Genomic DNA, 20,456 nt, shown 5'->3' on the forward strand with positions numbered 1-20,456 from the left:
CATAGGCTGCAGTAATTCACTATTTTAACTTCTGCCTTTATCACAAATGTCTAATTATTCATTTGAGAGAAAGCTCCGCACAATGCTTCAAATACTGCAAGCTAGATTTTTCCCCAACCTGCCTTGTGCCACTCCATTGCATTGAAACCTACTGCACATGTTCCAGAGGAAGAGGGCACAGCTGGGGCTGTGTTGCACTCTGAACTGCTCAGGCCTCTTGTAGGATGTCCCTAGCAGGTGAAGATTAGAGTACCTACAAGGCTGCTCTGACTTATAGAAAGGGCTCGCAATGGTGCCAGGAGTAAGGAGTGCACCAAGATGACATGTGGCTACACTACTTTTATCTTGCTTGGCCTACAAGTTTCACAGTCACATATTCAAAACAGTTCATCCAGTATGGTAAGAGGTAAGTGGTTATCGGGCAGCAGCAAATTCCATCCCCTAACATTCACACACATGCACTGACTGCACCAATCTCATGGTACATTTTCTAATTAAGTTAATGGAACGGCAGGTTACAGTGATTACTAAGGAAATGGCAGTTTAGGAGATTTGGGTTGACAGACAGTTATTACCGGTATTCAATTACCTAACCAGCAAATAGGTTGCCTGTACAATAGAGGAACAGAACAATCCTATCCCATCTGACCCAGGTTTGAAATGCTTTGACAGCTGATACTTAAAAGACTATCCCAACCTATCCATCAATGGGTTTCTAGACATTGGCTGCAAGGTAGAATTCTATTCATTTTCTATTCATCTTTTATTTCATTTTCACAGAGATGCAAGCAGTTTTGAGAGGCAGGGAACATTCTGCTCAAAACCCCCTGCATAATTCTTTATTTAAATTCCACCTAGCTTTCACTGTAGCATAAGTTGTCGTTATTGAGAAGGGCTTTCCACACATGAACTCTTTGCCAAAGGAGGAAGGGATGGAGGAGGTGGCAGTGGAGGCAATAATACCGTATTTACTTGAATATAAGACAAGCCCCTTTCCCCCGCCCCTTCCCCCCCCCAGCATGGGGGGGCGGGCAGGGTCCTTGTCTTACATTTGCATACATGGAAACTTCATTAAATACATTGTCCATCATCAGACTACTGCCAAAAGCAGCATGTGCTCAGTAATGGAAACCAACTATGAAGCTGATTAAATGCAGCCAACACTGTGTATGACTATAAAATATGTGGCCCACATTGGGCAAACATATTGATTCTTTTTGCAAGATATATATATCTTGTATATGTATGTGTGTATACACACACACACACACACACACACACACACACACACACCCACCCACCTCCAACACTCTGCCAAGTGGCCCCTGTGGTTCACTTGGCAGATCAAAGCACACTAAAAACCTGTTACACAGTTCATACCGCATATCCACACACTCATCTCTATACCTGTACCCCACCCACTGCCCTGATGGGAACCTACAAGGATAAGCTCATGCAGCCCAACTGAATAAGATATATGGTAGTGCCAATTCCCCCCAGTTATTTTTAAAGTCATGCTGAGCCATTATTTTGACTGCAATTCCATTTCCTCTTCACTCCCACAGCTGAGTTCTTCCTTTCTTTCCCCATTTCCAATGATTCCTGTTTCTTCACCAACTTTAAATGTCTGGCAACAATCACCAAATGGGGCCCCAAATAGTTCACCCAGAATCCCTCTGTCACCCGCTCTCTCGGCCTGTCACATAGGATTAGTGTAGCCCCACACTCCATAAGGTGGAGATGGACCAGGTTGCCCTGTGCCTCATCCGCATATACATTTTTTGGAGGATCCCAGGACTCATGCACAGAGCATCCAGTTCCAGTCATGAGTGGGGTTTAATTAGCATTGTAGATCCTTTGTGGGGAGGGAGGAGTATCTGGAGTACACACACATACTGAGCAATGTGGGGCTCTGGGGTGACCATGACTTGAAACACTGTGGACTGTGCTGTGGCTCAGCCCAATGAACTATGCAGTAAATCATGAGCCTTTTGGTTTTGGACTAATATCATGCATATCTACATGTACTTGCAAAACCAAGTACTAAACTGGTATGTAGTAATTGGTGCTACTACTCAGTAGTGCTGGTACATGGGTTTTTTACAGACACTAGCCGTCTGTTAAACTAACATAATAGCTTGGGCTTTGCCTGGGATGCTTCTGTGTAGTTAGTGTTACATGTAGATGCACCTGTTTGCATTATGCATAACTAGGTATAAAGGATTGCTTAAAAGTGTGTTTATGAAATACTTGTGCTAAAAGTTGCAGTAGTTTCAAAAAAGGGAAAACATCAATTTTGGATGAACTAAGTCTATGGATATTCATAGTAGTTTGTCTATAAGCAAAATTATGATGGGCATGTTTTTCCCAAGTCAGTGTTTTCAGGCAGGGTCTGACAGTAAGGGAGTGGAGTGGAAAGGGGCTGCAAGGAAAAGAATGCAAGGGGGCCGCCTGACCCACCCAGGATTTATTTTTCCTGATGTAGCAGTGGGAGAGGGACAAATTCAAGGCAAACTTCCAATAATTATATTCTATACTTGGACAACTACAACACATTTATAAATTGTCCAGAGTAAGCATCTCTTCCCTCCACTCCGCTTTCATGAGGCACTAGAGAGTTAGACACTAAAAACATCTGAATGGAGATTTAATACTCCACGAGATCTGGGATTTGGTCATCGACCCACAGCAGAGCAGCTCAAGGTGTTTTTATTGACATGAATGTGATCAGGTAGCCTTCCTTGTGGCTGCTTTATTATGGGAAATTCCAGGACTGACTGATGCAGAAGCAATACTAAAAGTACTAAGTAGGTAAGGCATCAAATGTCTAATTACTGGGGGGGGGGAGGTTGTGTTATATTCAGAATTGTCTTATATTTGAGTAAATACACTAGTAGGCCCAAACCCAGATAAATAACAAAAAACATAACCAGACCCCTGAAACACTTCCCCCAGGTTTGCTCGTATACTATTTTCTGCCAACCAGAGACGCATTTGATAGCCTCAGCGTTCCCTCCATGTTCTTTCTATTTGCCAGCTCCTGGAGTGGATTAAGATGAGCTGGAAGCCAAAAAGCCCTTAGAACCCAAGCCTAACAGACGTCTTTTCAGAGATTTCAGCAGCTTCAAAGGGAATTTTGAATGAGACCCAAAGTGTATGCAGGGTCACTTGTATGACCTTTGGCAGTGGGTAAAAACTGTCCATCAGGAACAGTCATGATTTGGTAGGAAAAAGAATGATGTTATTTTGAAGGCCAACTGGAATGAAAATATGTTTTAAGCTTCTTAGCTGCTTAAAAAAAAACAGTGACATTTTAGCCTTCTGTAGTAGTTAGGGTCAGAGACATTCTCACATATCAAGCTGGCATATTTCCCACACATTGACCTAAATTCACTTCTCAGAGTGTTGTGAATTCCAGTAAAAGCAGCCAGATGTGGTGTCAGTGATAACAACTTGCAAAAGTTACAACTCTAACCTGGGAAACACTGTATTCAGAAGAACTGGCACTGGGGAGTTGTCTCTCCACCAGCCCCCTTGCATCATTACACATTTTCTCCTTTAGGTCCTTGCCTAAATGAGTATTTAGGCAAATGGCAATAAGATAGGGAAAAAGTTGTTGAATGACTACCCATAAAAAAGGGATGCATGTGGGACCAAGTCTCCTGAAATGAGGAAATGGTTCAGATGGGAAACAACTGCATGAGGCTAACACGGGATCCTCTCCTAAAGCTCCAATGTTTCTCTCAAGATCTCTGCTAATCTCGTGCAGGGGATAATCCCTTCCTCATCTCACATTCAACTCCCTTCATCTTCTGGCTGCTTGGGGATTTAAGGTTTTTTTCCTCTACCTTCAAGACTGCATTTTATGGCTAATCTACCTAGAAAGGTAGATGTTCAATGAGCCACACTCTCACCTAGAGATGTCTGGAGCACAGCTGTGACTCTTAGTGTAGACATACTTCCAGTCAGGCTGATGCCTGTGTGGCAGAAGCCACATATCTTTGTGCTCCCTGGTTTAACAACATGGATGCTGCCTTTTAAAACTGAAAAGCTAAAAAAACCTGGCTTCCTAGTTCCCTTACAAATTTTCAAAAGAAACTCTCAGCCATAATGCTCAGCTTTATCCAGCTGGAAAGAAATTGGGCATATAGGGCACCTATACATGTGTCAGACATCTGCTTTGACATGTGCCAATTAGCACGCTCCAGCAGCCTCCACATCACATGTATTCAGTGTCCCGTGCTTCAAAATGGCAGCAGGGGCACTTCAACTAAAGCTTGTTGAATGAGTGTCCCCCATCCTTCACCCCAAAGTGTGTGTAAAGATGCCCATAATTTAGTCATGGGGTCCCATACAATTCTATTTACCTTTTACTGTAGTACACACATTTCTTCTCACCCTTGTTTTGTTTTAGAAGAATTAAAGATGGAATATCCTCCAACCTGTGAAACAGGGTGCTAGTAACTCAAATGAGTCTGTACGGGATGCTGTGCTAATGCAGACAAATATCTGAACAGATATAAACCCAATGGGGTATGACTTGTTGCAGAACAAAGTTTAGAAGAGTAATGACTGCCAAATTAATTGGAATGGACTCTAAATCCTTCAGTCACTTCAAATGGTTTTTCTTCCTTTACTAGACGAGCATATTGCTTGTATTACAGTGGTTCTTCAAGAAATGACATTGTGAAGTGGCTAATATGCATGCCGGCATAGCATGAGAGTATGGCATCAAAGAGCTTACTATCTAATTTTAGACAAGGATAGCAGAAAACAGCATTAGGCTTATTTTAACTGCAGCACAGAGATTAAATCCCTTATATAAGGTCACATGGAGAGACTGCAACAGAGCCAGGAACTAATTTCATTTAGGCCCCAGCCTACTGCCTGAATTACGAGGCCAACCTTCTTTTGTGTGCTCATGTCCTCAATTTTCTTTAAGGACATTAAGAAGGAGAGCATGGAAAAAAATATTCTCAAAATCCCAATACTCAAGTCTTGCTCAGGATCTATCCTGATTATCTGTGGAAGAGGAGAAAGATTAGAGATGTAGACAGCACTCACCGTCTGATTCAGAGGCTGCTCTGAAGATCAAGTAGCTGCTGGGTAGAGGCTGAGTGATTGAACCCACATTCTCTCCTTTTGGCCCCTAGAGTCACAGACAAATAAGAAAAAGGTCAGGCAAGGAGATGCATGTTACCATTCCACATATTTTTACTTTACAAGGGCAGTGTGCGCTCAAGGAAGGAGGAGGAAAAAGAACATTTTAAGGTGTTTATAGACATGCTGGGGGGGGGTAATTAAAAGCACCTGGAGTGCCACATATATCAACATCCCCAAGCTGAAAAATGGCAGTGGGGCACTTTGAACTAAAGCTAGAATGAGCTTTAGTTCAAAGTGCCCCATTGCCATTTTTCAGCGTGGGGATGCTGATGCACATGATGCTGGAGTTTCCTGGAGCGTGGCAATTACCACGCTCCAGCAGACTCAATTAATCAAGTCTGCTTCGATGTACTGTAATTACAGCACACTGGAGCAGCCTCCCTGCAAATGTATGGGAGCCCTTAGAGAGCTTTGTTAGCAACCAGAACATTGCTGTTGCATTTCCAGAGCAGTAATAAGATGATGAGCCTTTTCCAGCCCAACCTATTCTTTGCCCAGAGACTGGTTTATATCCCCACAATTTTTTGTTTCTGAGATTACTGAACAAGTATAGAGAAACATGTGCAATTACTATCTTATTACAATGCCTGAGGACTTTTCAGTTCAGCACCTACTCCGAGTCTGTGAGAAAAACATTGCGAGGTCAGTGAACCCCCCCCCCCCCACAACCCCCTTCCCCCAACTTTCTCCATCAGAAAAAAACAAAACAGCAGGTGGCACTCACACCTCATGTGGTGGCTTTCACATTTCCAGGAGACTAGACCCATCTAAGCTGCTGGCTCTTAATTATTTAGTTTGCCCTGCTGATGCTTGTAAATAGCTTTCATTGCATTGCCCCTTTCCCCCCCCCCCCCTGTTGGCTGCTTCCTCCTCTTTCCATCAGTGTTACAGGTTGATAAGCTTGAAGTCAGCAGAAAGGGAGAAACCTAATGCAGGCTAATAACCTAGATCCTTCCTCCATGTGCACCTCACGTACATGGTATTACCCAGATCAGTACAGGGCATTTCAATGGCTGCTTTAGAAAAGGGCCAAAACTGAAATGAAGAGGAAGTCTTCATTTCCACAAACCCTCCTGAGAACAAACAAACAAAAAGCAAGCAACCAAAAAAACACCCCACCAAACCAAAACAAAAATCAACCCAACTTCCAGGATAGTTTTAAGGCTGAACTAGAAGAAGGATTCAAAGCTTCATTGTATAACCAATTGCTCTGTAGTCTAGCCTTTTCTCTCGCTTCACATATTATTAGTTTTATGTCCTTCTAGGGATACTGATCCTGGGAGATCCAACATGACAAATCACCAAAGGGACACAGGGAAGAGCTGTTTTAAAAAAAAAAAAAAGTGTCATAAATTTGCCATCTTCAGTCAAGAGGTGAATAACTAGGTCTTACAGATAACCCCACACTCAGGTGACCGGGGAAAGATACCCAGAAAGTCCAAGTGCCAGCTGAATCCATTTCAGTTCAGTGCTGCTCAAGGAAGAATACAACAACCTTCACTGCTGGGGTGGGAGGTAGGGAGGTACCTAATGTATATGTGATTCCTTGTCCATTTTAGGGCATCTTGAATCTCAGAGGTACTCAAGAGGAAGCAGTCCCTGCCTCCTAGTGAGCACAGGTGCAAAGAACACAGTCTGTCTGCACACAGGTATGAAAGGGGGCTGAATTTGAGGCTACATTTCCCATCTTGTCTAGGCAACAAGACAAAATCTGGCTCAAGGAAGTAGGGAGGTTTCCTTACTTTCTTCCCTCTCCAAAGTGACACCCACAATGCTCAGTTCTTTCCTGATACAGGAGTACACTAAGTCACACTGCAAAGGAACAAGAAAAAAAAAAATAGATTTGCTTTGAAAACAAACTAACAAATTGGTTAGCCCTTGTGTGGTAGGAGACACCACTGACTTTGGCAGCTCTTTATCCTGCCATGTATTTGAGCTAAAGCCACTCTCTCTCTGTGGCTACATCAGGGGCGGACAAAATTCGGCCCGTGGGCTGGATGTGGCCCACTGTGTCATTCTATTCGGCCCACGGGGCCACTAAAAATTTAGAAAATTAATTTTTATCTGCCCCAGGCTGCCTGTCATGCGGCCCTTGACGGCTTGCCAAAATTCAGCAAGCGGCCCTCCGCCCAAAATAATTGCCCGCCCCTGGGCCACATTAAACCTGTGTACAGACTTAATTTACTATAAAGGTTTGCACACAAACCTGTTTTAGCACATGGATATAGATTTTTTGGTTTGTGCAGGCACCTGTTGATGTCCTGCCTGATGTAAGACTTCATGTCAGTCTCCTACTCTCCCACACACAAAAAAAACCTGGCACAAATTGTTTGCATGGGCCCACCCAGTTTTAACGCAGAAGCAATATTAAAATGACAAAGTAGATGAATTCACCACTTCTGGTTGGTGTGTTGAATGGCTCCACTGCATGAGTGCCTGGCAGGCGGACTGTAAAGTTACCAGAGATATTAAGCCCTGCTGGTCAGGACAGGAATAGGAAGAACAGGAAGATCAGAATGGGTGACATGTCAAATTACATTCATATCATCAGGCACATATGTTGCTCAGGAGAATCTGTCTCTCTGACCTACTTTCTAGTACCAGAGACTTTCAGGCTCTGTAGCAATTTAGTTTATTTTCTTCTTCTGCCAAGGGAGCTAGAAATCCTCATTACTCACCAAAGCAGGGAGAGCCAGAGTAAACATCTCTCCTCCACTCCGCTTTCACAAGGCACTAGAGAGTTAGACACTAAAAACATCGGTATGGAGATTTAATACTCAAGGAGATCTAGGATTTGGTCATCGACCCACAGCAGAGCAGCTCAAGGTGATTTTATTGACATTAATGTGATCAGGTAGCCTTCCTTGTGGCAGTTCCCCTTTCACTAGTTTTCAGCTGAATCAGGCTTTGGAGGGCACCATCAACTCTACTTCGATGTAGGAAACTACTACTACATGGATTTTCAGTGCACAGACTGAAATCTGCTTTATTATGGGAAATCCCAGGACTGACTGATGCAGAAGCAATATTAAAATTACTAAATAGATGAGGCATCGAATGTCTAATTATTGGGGGGGAGGGGGTTCCTATATTCAAAATTGTCATATATTTGAGCAAATACACTAGTAGGCCCAAACCCGGATAAATAACAAAAAACATAACCAGACCCCTGAAACACTTTCCCCAGGTTTGCTCATATACTATTTCCTGCCAACTGCTAAACCAGAGATGCATTTGACAGCCTCAGCGTTCCCTCCATGTTCTTTCTATTTGACATCAAATGTCTCTTAAAACATAGTAAAGTATGAAAAAAAATTACTAATGACCGAATAACTCCGTCAAGCAAACATATTCAAGCAGTTGTCCATGACTACACAGGAGGAAGGCTATTTCCCACAGGCCTATACAAAAGGTAAAAGGGACCATTTTCTATGAAAATAAAATGAGAAAAAAAAAAAAATAATCAAGTGCCATGTCTGAAAACTCAGCTACCTTTTCTGTTATTTTCCCCATCCTTTGAAGATATCATCTACTTAGATTAGAAGCACTCCAAGACAGTGATCATTTCTACTAAAATATACATGCAGAGCTTAGCACAGCAGGACCCCAATCTCAGGATGTGTACACAGATTCAAATCTGGGAGCATCCTCCCAGGTTTGTTCTATTGGTAAAGAAACATTTTACCCAGAGCCTCAAGTACGGACATTCGAATACTGAGGCCCTGAAGAGTGGAGAGATTGGAGTGTTCTCACGGTGTAGTCAAGGAGGGGCCCTGTGCACACATCTCAATGTGCTCTGCAGGCTCCTTTAGTCTGCCTGTAAACCATAGGTGACATGTAGAGGGGGCACTGGGGGTGGGGATATGCTGCCCCCACCCCGAGATTGGCCCTTACCAGCTGGGGAGTACCAACTGGTGCTCCCTCCCTCCCCCCGAGAAGTGCCAGCAGCACTTCTGGGGTTGGCCGCCAGGGGACCCCCCTGACCCCAGTCAGCAATCAGCTGCTGGTGCCCCCTCCAGAGCCAGGAGACACCAGACCTCATGCTGGAGACATAGGGCAGTAGTGTAACTGGGCAGCCCCAATTAACTGGGCCCAGGCTGCCCTCAGTCAGCCTGTATTTTCCTGTAGCACACTGTGGGGATTGTGAAGGGGACGTGTTCTGCAGAGCAGTAGAGCCCAGTGAGCAGAAAGAAGTCACCTGGAGTAGAGAAGGGGAGGGAAAATCCTGGAGGATTATGCTCTCTTCTGAAAGAAGCCACAGTATGTACAGACATTTGCTCTCCTAGGAGAAATTCTCCCCCAAGTGATTTAACCCTGATTGCCCCCAAGTTATTTTTCTCCTGGAACAGTCATTTTTACTCCAGGAGAAAAAGTCTGAATGTCTGTACATTTGTAGTTTCTCCTGAGAGAGCAGCAACTCTAAGAGAAATTGAATATCTGTATGAGACCTCATTTTCTGTCTCAGATAATGTAAGTAAAAGTAAAGCAAAGTCTGTGTCACTCATGTTGACATGTGTTCTTAATCACGGATATGTCTGAGGTTATAAAGAAAAAGGACCAGTTTTGTGTTGCCACTCCAGGTAAAGAATGAGACCTCCCATTACTGAAAGACTCAAAAATATGGTTTTTTGAGATGGATTGATGCACGCAGGGAAGTAAGCCATTTAGATGTTTCTAATTTTGCTTGTCTTTAAAAAAAAAAAAGCAGCTCGTTAACAACATAACAAAAATCACGGGTCAGCAACCTATGGCCCATACCTTTCCAATGGAAGAAAAGAAAATGAGCAAAAATATTTTAACTGGATATTAGGAAAGCATTCCTAATGATGCTGTCAAGAGAAATGGTAGAAGTTCTGTCACTTGATTTAAAGGGAAAAAAAGCTACGTAGAAGAAAAGACCCTTTATTTTACACTTTTTGGATTCCAAATGTCCCTGGTAGCCACCCAGAGTTCTCTGCTGGATACATACCAAAGTAAACTGAAGTCAAGAGCAAAACTCTCTAGGATGCAAGAGAACTCAGGTGAAAAACTGAAAAGGTTTTCATATACCTGAAAGCCACCAGTCCACATTGTGAAACAAGATGGTAGGCATCCAAAATCTCAAGATAATTACCATTCTAGCACTGCCTGATACCTTGAAATAGTTTCTGCAGAAAGAGCATGAGTGACACATGGAAAGGAGCCAAATCTTCCTTCCCAAGTTAGAGATGGTCCTCTGTTTATGCTACTGGCAGTGGATTTGAGGTTCAATAGAGATCTACCTAGCACCTTTCAAAGACAAAAAAAAATTGCCCGATTTATTGTTGTTGGGAAGTAGCACCAATTGTGTAGCAGACAAGAACAAGCACTTCAGAGAAGCCTGTGGAGCTGTGTAAAACAGTCTCCCCTAACCATCGGCAAAGGATTCTAAGAAGCCCTTTCCAGTGACTGGAAACCAGTCACTTTTATAGGGAAAAAAGTTAATGGAAGTCACTTGGTACACTTAAAGTATGATTTACACTAACATTTAGAAATTAAACACACTAATGTTATTGAGTATATTAAAAGCAGTGGTGTTTCTCTCTGCCTCTGTGGGCAATTATTTGACATGCACCTAAGAGCTGGATTCTGTTTTAACTCAAGTTAAAAGGTTTCCCATCAAATGGAGTTGGCTAATATTACTGTAAATTCTGGCACAGACATGATACTTGACAAACATTTATGTGAGGGTTTATGTCAGAGTCTTAAGTTAGGCCCAAACATTTGTGGTTTTTTGACAAATGTTTGTGAAGCATCAAGCTTAGTTTCCAGATTACAGCTGTGTCCCTTAACTCCAACTGAAACCCCCCCCCCCCCCCCCCCCAAACCAGCTGACACAAGTTAAAGCAAGGCCACAAAACCCCCTAATATAGATATATCATGGATTGGTTTTATTTTAATGGCAGTTTATATTCTCAGCCACATACTGGATTCTTATGTTACAGCCAATAACTTTGTTCCAACATAGGTTAATCTCTACTTCATGAAAAATGGGCTTTTGCACCATTAAACTAAAAAGGGATTTAGATCGGCAAGTCTGGCACTGGTTGCCTTAAAAGCAGACAGTGAAAAGACAAAAATGAAATTGTATTTTTGGCAGCTTCAGCACTAAACTGCTGTCAAAGTGAAGACAGCTCCTTTGACATCGAACAGCTCACTGGACAAATTCTTCCTGTTGTGCTTTTGGTATTCACTTTATGGCCGAAAGTGCTCTCTCTCAAAACGATCCAACTCAAATTTCAGGAGGCTTCCCAACAGGTGGTTCAATGGCAACTTCCCCAACATTCAGTTGAAGCAATTCAGTAGTATTTAATCTTAAAACCAAAATGTCAAGATTTTCTGTAGTCTACAAAATTTTTCAAGAAAATCCCGTTATGCCATCACTCTATGTGCAATTGCATACCCACACATGCGCACAACATTTTCCTTGCTTTCTGGATAAATAGCACTGAAGGAAAAACAAGACGCTTCCAATTCCTAACCCTCACTCCTTTATTATCACTTGCCCTGACTGCGCTTTTTAGAATTCAGTTGATTTGTCAAGTCAAAATGAATTATGGTGATGGACAGAGCATACTGGACAGCTTTCTTGGGTGCATACTCTGAATCAGAGAAACAACCAGAATTTCGAGGGCTGAAAAAAAACCCCAAAGTGGCAGCAAACCTTTGGGACAACACAGTGAAGAACATCAGGACACAGACTGCAGCTAGGTTAAAAACTCTGTAAGGAAACAGTACTTGTTCCCTCAACTATTATTTGAAGGAAACGTGTATTTATTTTTGAAGACCATTTAAATGGTGCCCTCTACCTTTTCTGGATTCCCAAGGTGTCGGAGATTTATTCTGATGAGTTCCCACTGACTTCACTACTATTACTCATGACATACAGCGCTGCTCATTGCAAGTAAAACTACCAGAACCTGGCTCCATATACCTTGTCTTCTATTTTAACCAGACTCTTTGGTACCAGAGTCTCTCACAAAACCATCCACCCTGGACTCAAATTTCAGGAGGCTCCACAACAGGTGGGCCAACATCAACTTCCCCAACATCCAATTGAAGCATCATCCTAAGCCAGGGGTGAGCAAAATGCAGCCCGGGGGCCAGATGCAGCCTGCCAGGCCATTCTATCCAGCCTGCGGGGGCCCCAAAAAATTTAGAAAATTAATATTAATCTGCCCTGAGCTGCCCGTCACGCGGCCCTCGATGGCTTGCCAAAACTCAGTAAGCAGCCCTCTGCCCAAAAGAATTGCCCGTCCCTGTCCTAAGTGTATGAATCCTTCCAGGCTGCTCTGCTATGTTGGCCTTTTTGCAGCAGGATGGCAATCAGCAGTGCCTTGTTTGTACTAGTAATATTTCATAGAAAATTTATATCTTGCAATAACTCTGCACAGTTGCTATTTTTAACGGTGGAACACAGTTCAAGACTAATTAAGTGTTGTTCCTTCAGGCATCAAACAGATGTTACTCAAAGTTTGCCAGGAGCTGGTGGGATCTTCCTAATTAAATTGCATCTAAGGTCAGATGAGCTTTTTTGGGTTTTTCCTTAGGGAAAAAAAGACCCCAGAAGATAAGTGCCACAAATTATTTAAAAAATAAATATGTTTCAAAATCTGTTCCTTTCAGGATGGTGAAAATACTAGTTATTTGCATTACAATAGCACCTACAGCCTTCAGCTTCAGCCAAGAGTCTGACCCTGGTCAGAGAGTCGCCCTGCATCCAGGAGCTTAAAAATTACATACAAAAACTATGCAAGGCAGGAGAAAGGAATTACTAACTTCATTTGCTAGACAGGGAATGGAAACAGAAAGGAATGAAGTACCTAGCCAAGAGGTAACGACAAGTATTTTGTAGAAGAGTCAGGGTTCAAACAGATTCAAATCTAGTTCAAATGGCACATGACTTTTCCAGCACTGAAGGGTAGAATGAATTTGAGAAGTGAAATCATTCAATCTACCTCACTTTGCCACTGCAGAATTGGCCTTTGCTCTATGCTGTTTAGGCTTTGTTAATGCTACTTCGAGAAGTGCTAGTTGATGGGTCAAGCCCTCCTTGTCTACATCTCACCCCCAAGGGCCTTTTGCTAGTGTCTATATGCTGGTTTCCCTCTCTTGAATTGCAGCTGTGTAGTTATCCATCAAGCATTTCAACCTTATACAAATCAACCCCAATGACTGACTCCACATTCTTTGGTCTGGTATTAAGACAAAAAAAAAAAAAAAAAAAGATTAAAACAAAGCCAAAGGCTCCTTTAAACTTGTTTATTATAAAATGACAGCAGCTCTTGCAGACTCCTGGCATCCTGCATCTTTCCCACAGCACAGGCCTCCCTGTGGTGGAAGATCTAGGGGGAAAAATATTTCAGCTTAGCTTGGTGGTTACCTTCACAGCCCAGATGGACTGATCCAAAGGGTGGAAGAGTTTAAAACAGAAGCCGTCCTTTTTGGAGGGTCTTTCGATCAGCTCACAGGAATGGAGCAGGATGGTGCCTACCCACTGCCCAGTCTTTGGTGTTTTGTAAATCAATAGCACGCCTGGTTTCAGAACACACCACAGCTTGGTCCAGCTTTTCAGAGTCCCACGGATCTACAGGGAAAGCAAGCAAACAGTTTGACTGTTGATCCTTAAAATCAAGTATTCGAATGTTTTCAAAACACATGCTTCACTGCAAGTCACATTCTAACAACTTCATTCATGCCAACATGCCCAGTACTCCATGGTTTAATTGCTTTAGGAATACTTATGGAGAAAAACTACTATTCCACATGAGCCAGTATATCAGTCTAGCCCCTGGCATTTAACTGATTTGATCTATACAAGTTTTGCTGGAGAGCTGCTGTGTCAAGACATAAATGCTACTTGTTGCTGAGCTGAAAGGTTTCAACGCTTCAAACTCTGAAGTTTTTTGCCTACAAAGACCAATATCAATAGAGCTTAAAAACTTAAAATGGCATACAAATACATTGTTGTTAGCTTTGGTTCTCTACTACACCATGCACTCCCCCTATTACTAATGACAGTAATCAATTTTTATATTTGTTATAACCCTACATCCTATTTTTTTCCTGAAATCAATGGTTTTTTCTCTCCAAAAATATTAAATCAGAAATCTTTGCTTTATAACTGTTTTAAAATGGGCAGATATTACAGAAAGGGCAGCCAATCCTAAACTTGTGTCAGGAATGAACATGCAGAATGAGATGCCCCCCTAATAAATCATACCTATACTTCCCATTTTTGTAACTTTTGCCTATCTCATTGCAGAACTTCAATCTAAATGTTTGTCCTGTTAGGTGCAAGTGTCAGGAACCAATGATAAACTGCCACAGCTGTAACTTCTGGTTGTGCGAAGATGTCAACTAGTCCAATCAATTTTGTTCTGTTCTTTGTCAATTTAAAATCCAACCTGCTGCACCTACAAATGCCAAAGAAATATCTTGCATCTTCCTGCTTTCAAACAATCACTGTCCCTAAATAATCCCTTCTCTGTTAGCTAAAATATAAACCACATCTACAGGAAGAAACAGCATCTCCTTGCCAGGAAGAAGAAAGGATGAAGAAATACCGTCAGTTTTTTCCAAGGTAATAGTTCAGACCTGGCTCCTCTTTCATTCTCCTAACCTTCATACCATAGCCTACCAGGCAATTTAGAGCATTAGCCCCTTGAAGTGCTAATTAAGTTGGGATTTTCCATTCCCCACAACTTTCTTCTTACAGCAGACATTCAAGGATGACCTTTGTCTACTCCCGAGTACAAATCCTGAAACATTTTTCTCTTATTCCTACAGGTTTACAAACAGTGCTTTGCGTTAAATACCTTCAGCCAATCTGCCATGATCACAACACTGGGATCCTTCAAAGCACTGAAGAGCTGTTTGGTGGCTCTTTTCTTTTCCTGTCTGTAGTTCTTCTTCTGTACCTGTTTCAGAATGGAGGGGAAAAACAGCTGCTGTAAAACATGTTCTTTTTCTGTTATACTTGTATAGTAGAAGTGGTCTTTCGTCTCCATCTGAGGCAGCTATGCACCAATTACCTCAAACCAGGCATTGTATAGTCTCCCTGGAAATGAAAGGTGCATGTTTTGGTGACTAAATTGTGGCTGGTTTTACAAGCAGCTGAGATAAATGTAAATATGAACTTCAGTGGAGTTTCAGCAGAAAAAGTGCTTTATCTTGTTTGGTTTGGTTCTGCTAATTAAGCATTAGTAAGGGTGCATACAGATATTACCCTGAGAAGTTTGAGAAGCTAAATCAGGTTAAAAATGGCCACCTAATTTAATGCAGTGATTAGAAAGGTACTGGGAGCCCTATCTAAGGTAAGACAGGATAGGGGAAGAGGTGGGCAGAACTAAGGGGCTAATGGGTCCACAGGAGAGTTTAGGGGGGAATGAGAGACTAGCAGGATCTGCTGGGGGGGAGAAAATTGGTGGGGTCCAGGTGGGTGTTGCAGGATTGGAAAGGCTCTCTGATTTTGTCAAACCCCCCCGGGCCCCCTTATACTCCAATCCAGCCAAACCACACTCAATCCACCCTTAATAGAACTAGGCTATTCTCTTTGGTGGCAGATGACAGAACAAGGAGCAACCATCTCGAGTTGCAGCAAGGGAAGTTTAGGTTAGATATTAGAAAGAATTTTCTCGCTAGGAGGGTAGTAAAACACTGGAACAGGTCACCCAGAGGGCTGGTGGAAGCTCCGTCCTTCAGGGTTTTCAAAACCTGGCTAGACAAACCTTTGGCTGGGATGATCTAGTTGGGGATGGTCCTGCTTTGAGTAGGGGGTTGGATTAGATGACCTCCTGAGGTCCCTTCCAGCCCTAACTTTCTATGATTCAATCCCTCAAACTGCTCCCAGTGACAGTTTTACTGGTGTTCACCACTGCTGGGAGCAAGATCAAAATATATCAGGGTGGGGGGAGGGGTGGGCAGATCAGAGCAGCTAACGGCTCTTTAGTGGGGGGTTGCTGGTGGGATTGGGGGGCTCTCCCCCCTCAATTGGAGGCTACTTTCAACCCTCACCCTACCTCTACCCCCAGATAATCCTCCCCTTATGGACCAACCCCCTGGGCTTCTGGCACTGGCAACTTACTGCAATTGGGCTTCCTGGTCCATGGGAATGGGGGGGATGGAAGGAGGGGCAGTCAAAGTAGCCCATGGCAAGGGGAGGGGAAAGAAAAGTGCAGCCCTGGGGCTTGAGCTGGGGCACAGCTAGGCTCTCAGCCTTGGGGTTGCATTTCAAATGCATGCAGATGTTCAGTTAGATCAGTCTAACTGTGCCTGATCGAACTTAGTGCACCTCTCAGATGAGCTAAAGTTACACTGTGCCAGCCATTTTTTGAACCAATCTACCGTTCAGGAAACATCTGTACAGTTTGGTACTTACATCTACCTAACTAGGGATCTAAGTATAGTCTGCAAGTGGGTGAACTAAGTTAGATTGGGCAGCTATTTTTAAGCCAATCCAACTTCCCAAACATCCGTATGAACCCTCCATCTTCTGTATATCTGGCTACTTGGGCAGTGGAGGCCAACAAAAATTCCTATGCAAGTCTGTGCAGAAGCAAATAAGGTTAATTCTTTCAGTTACATTTACACGTAGATGAAGTCTCCTAGAAAGTCATCCCATATAAGCAAACTGAAGCCTTTGAATTGCACCAGGCAGGACTTGGCCACTTGTTTTAGATCAGCACCACTGCTACTTCGGGTGCATTATACGTTGGAAGTGGTAAGCAAGGAATTTTGGACAAGGCTGTCAGACTTCTGTCAATCTTCATGGTTATTTTCATCATGTGGATTGCACTGGTTGCCTCAGAAAAGCTGGCTCTACCGCCTTGGCGTAGCTGCCCGAGGCAGTTAAAAGGAGCTAAAATATTTAGGTACCATTTCCCAGGCACATGAACACAGATGACCACAAGGGGCTGATATTTCCCAGTTTGTCAAATACAGCAGGAGGAACCTTAAAAACAGTCATGCACAAATCTCTTATGCAAGACAGATTTTATTGAACCAGCTTCCTTACACAGAAGGATCAGCTGACCTCTCTTGCTTTATACCAGGCAAACTGTCAGTGCTAAAGGAAGTGTAGTGGATAATATTACAGCAGACTCAGCATTAGAGCTGGGTGAAATTTTCTGGGTAGGAAAAAGACAGGCAAAACATACCATTTTGATTTTATTCACAAATTCATGTCAAATTTGTGATATTAGATTTGGCTGCAAAACATTTGGAGACTAGATTTATAAAATTGACAGAGGGGAAAATTAAGGTGGTGGTATACCCTTTTCAGTTAGTGCATTCACCAAGGTTGGTCTCCCCCTGCCAAGGAAATACCCTAACTATCATGCTGGTAGGTTAGAAGGGTGGGTGCCCTCAACCCCTCCTGTTGAGACTGTTTCCCTTTGTATAAACATGCAGTTGGGCAAGGGCATGAACCCAAGTATCCTGCCACCCAAGCAAGTACTGTGACCATCAGTGTTACTGACAGAGTATCTCATTCTGTGTCCTTGAAGTGGCTCTCCTTCAGTATGATAGACTAAAGAAAATCCAGATCAGAATACCCTATATCCTTGTTTAGTTATGTACACAAAGCTTAATAACTTGGTTTAATGACTAAGGTGGAAGAGTGGCAACATGAGACAGCACATTTTATCCTTACAGAGTCCATAGCTTATGCTTAAGGCACTCTCAGAAAGGAGAAGTGTTGGTTCAAGTCCCCTCAGGGACAGGAAGTTGAACCAAGGTCTCCGACATCCTATACATGTGCTCCAACCTCCAAACTTTTAAGTAAAGGAGAAGGCACAATCACCAGTGCTTTGGGTTCAGCTTTTTGGGGTTTTTTTTCCAGAAAAGTAAATAAAACAATGTGGAATGCTTCATTATAGGTTTAATTAAATTCAGTATGGGGTTTTTATTTCAGTTGGAAGGGGAAGAGGTGGAGGGAGAAGGAATCAAATTATTCTCTCAGCCCTTCTCAGTAACTTGCCAAATAACATGATCTGGGAAAAATTACAGCTCTTTTGTTGTTCAAAGAGCTTTAGAATATGTGAACAAATGCATGACAATATTGCTTCTTTTATATCAAATGCATACAAACAATTCCAAGTGCAAGGTTGGATGCCCAAGTGAGAAGGACAAAAGTCTTGGATTTGTATGGACCCATGAAAACAGGATCATTGTGTGTCCAAACAGACAGTGACACTCAGAAAAGGTTTCAAGCTGTAGGGTGTTTTGCTTGCTTGGGGGTTTTTTTGTTTGTTTGTTTGTTTTTTAAAGTTACTAGTTGTCTTTAAAAAGAAAGTAAGCAGGTGACACCTCGGCCAAAAGGAACTCATATTGCTCTACACATACCTTTAATGTTTCCTTCTTAGTGAATTTGGCTGTGGGAGATACACACTCTTTATCAGACCCATTGCAAAGCTTATATTCATTCTAAAAAAAGAGAGAAGCAATGTATTAACATTAAGATGCTTATGTTATGGTTTAGTGGAAAAAATGTTTACATCTGCCAAGAATCCACTGAAGATGTATCAAGATTTATCAACATAACACCATAAAACTAGACAGACTCAGGAAGGGCCTAGTTGCAGTATACTCTTCACTTCCTTTTAAGTGTGAACCCTTTCTTCTCCCCACAAAGTGTTCTATACAGACACCCAATGATGGTTCCCATCTGTACACAGTCCTTTCTTCTCCTCCATCGATCTGAAAAACGTTTGTTCATTCTTAGATCTTAAAACATTTAACATTCTGAAGTGAAACACTAGCATCTCTACCCCATGAACATTAACAGCAGTTTTTTAAAATTCAATACATATTTAAATGAACAATTGTATTCCCCGAAGACTGGGGTAGGCTTGTTCTGGCAAGGCAGAAATTGCTCAAACAGATATACTTTATGGTGGCCATACTCAGAATTTTTTTTTCTTTCCAAGCTACTGCTTACTCCAGTTGCATCCCATTTTAGTTATAAGGAATCTTGCTCATGTTGGCATTAATCTTTGGCTCAAGAGGTTTTTAAACTGCTACTACTTAAAGACCCAGTTGAGCTGCCTAGAAATGTGCAGAGAGGAGCAGAGCTAAACTATGTCCTGGATAAAACAAACTTATTTTGGCCTTTGGAAACAAGGCTCAAAATGTATGTGTCACTTTAAATCATGTTTGGTGCCAAAGACTTTTAAAGTCATTTTCAAGGAATCTAATCTCCAATTTGCTGATTTATCTGATGAATTGAGAGGAGATATACTTAGAACACAGTCAGCAGAGCCAATTGGCCAAAAGAATCTCTGCATTAGCTTGCAGGTTCACATGGAATAGCCATGCAGAGCCCAGTTTGATGCCGAGATCCTGACTTAGACTGGTATTGTTAGTGCAACGTCCATGTTCTGGAGCAGAGTAGTGGACGGACTCAGAACACCTATTTATAGAACACCCATAGATACCTAGCTCTTCCACCACTAGTTTCCTATGAGACCACGGGCAAGTTTTCTCTGCTTCCCCTTCAAGCCACCTTGTTTATTTAGAGTATGATCTCTTTGGGTCAGGATTGTCTCTTGTTAGAATAATGTTACTATATTGACTTTGATTGGTGCCTTTAGGCACAACTGCAGTAGAAACAAGGGCAGCGTTTGGGCAAGGCATTCAATTGCTACAACACACAAGATGAATACTGCGCATCTGTGTTCCAACAGGATAGCAGGAGAACACTGTTTTCAGGAGCTCACTTATAAGAACTAGACTCCCCATTATGAACTACCAGTAAGCTAGATGACTCTCTGCACTGTCAAGCTGCTTTTTTTTTTTTTTTTTTTTTTTTATGATCTTTAGAGGTCTTTTTGCTGACTGCCTCAATTTTATGGCTGCACTCCCAGGACAACTACAGCCGCTGGGCACAAGGTAAAGCTAGGGTTATTACAGAAGTCCATAAGGCATACTCCTTTTAAGAATAAAGCCCTGGGCCTGGAAGAAAGGCAACACATTTAAGTAGCATCTGCATTTCCTTGCAAATCTCAGAAGGCTTGGAAGTAAAGAGAACTAGTCAGTTTTGGGGCTGCTAATACCATGGCATTATAAGCAGTACTTATTAACTATATAACACTGCTATGTTATTAACAGCCCCAAAACAGAACTAGCTCCCTTCATTGTTAATGTTGTTACAGACCTTGAAAATGGAGAGAGTGCAGCAGTAAAACCACTTGTTTTCTGTCATTTTTTCAAGTCTTCTAAGAGCAATCCTTTGATAGCTGCTTCCCCTTTACAATTGCTGGCACAGTTAAAGGGAA

General features: G+C 42.4%; 1 protein-coding gene across 5 annotated transcripts in view; it reads right to left on the bottom strand.

The window, feature by feature from the left end:
* The window catches only part of OSBPL5 (oxysterol binding protein like 5), a 305,973-nt gene that overhangs the window by 54,858 nt on the left and 230,659 nt on the right, over positions 1–20,456 (bottom strand). For all 5 annotated transcript variants that reach the window (XR_009460005.1, XM_059722599.1, XM_006271184.4 and 2 more), the window contains 4 exons: positions 18,526–18,606; positions 15,000–15,101; positions 13,565–13,768; positions 5,065–5,149 (listed from right to left, as the gene is read on the bottom strand). Coding sequence is in view for 4 of the 5 variants with exons in the window: in XM_059722599.1 (XP_059578582.1) it covers positions 5,065–5,149; positions 13,565–13,768; positions 15,000–15,101; positions 18,526–18,606 (472 nt within the window). In the remaining variant the exon portion in view is untranslated. The remainder of the gene's footprint in view (positions 1–5,064; positions 5,150–13,564; positions 13,769–14,999; positions 15,102–18,525; positions 18,607–20,456) is intronic.

This window comes from Alligator mississippiensis, chromosome 2, assembly GCF_030867095.1.
Source record: "Alligator mississippiensis isolate rAllMis1 chromosome 2, rAllMis1, whole genome shotgun sequence".
Classification (NCBI taxonomy): Eukaryota; Metazoa; Chordata; order Crocodylia; family Alligatoridae; genus Alligator; species Alligator mississippiensis.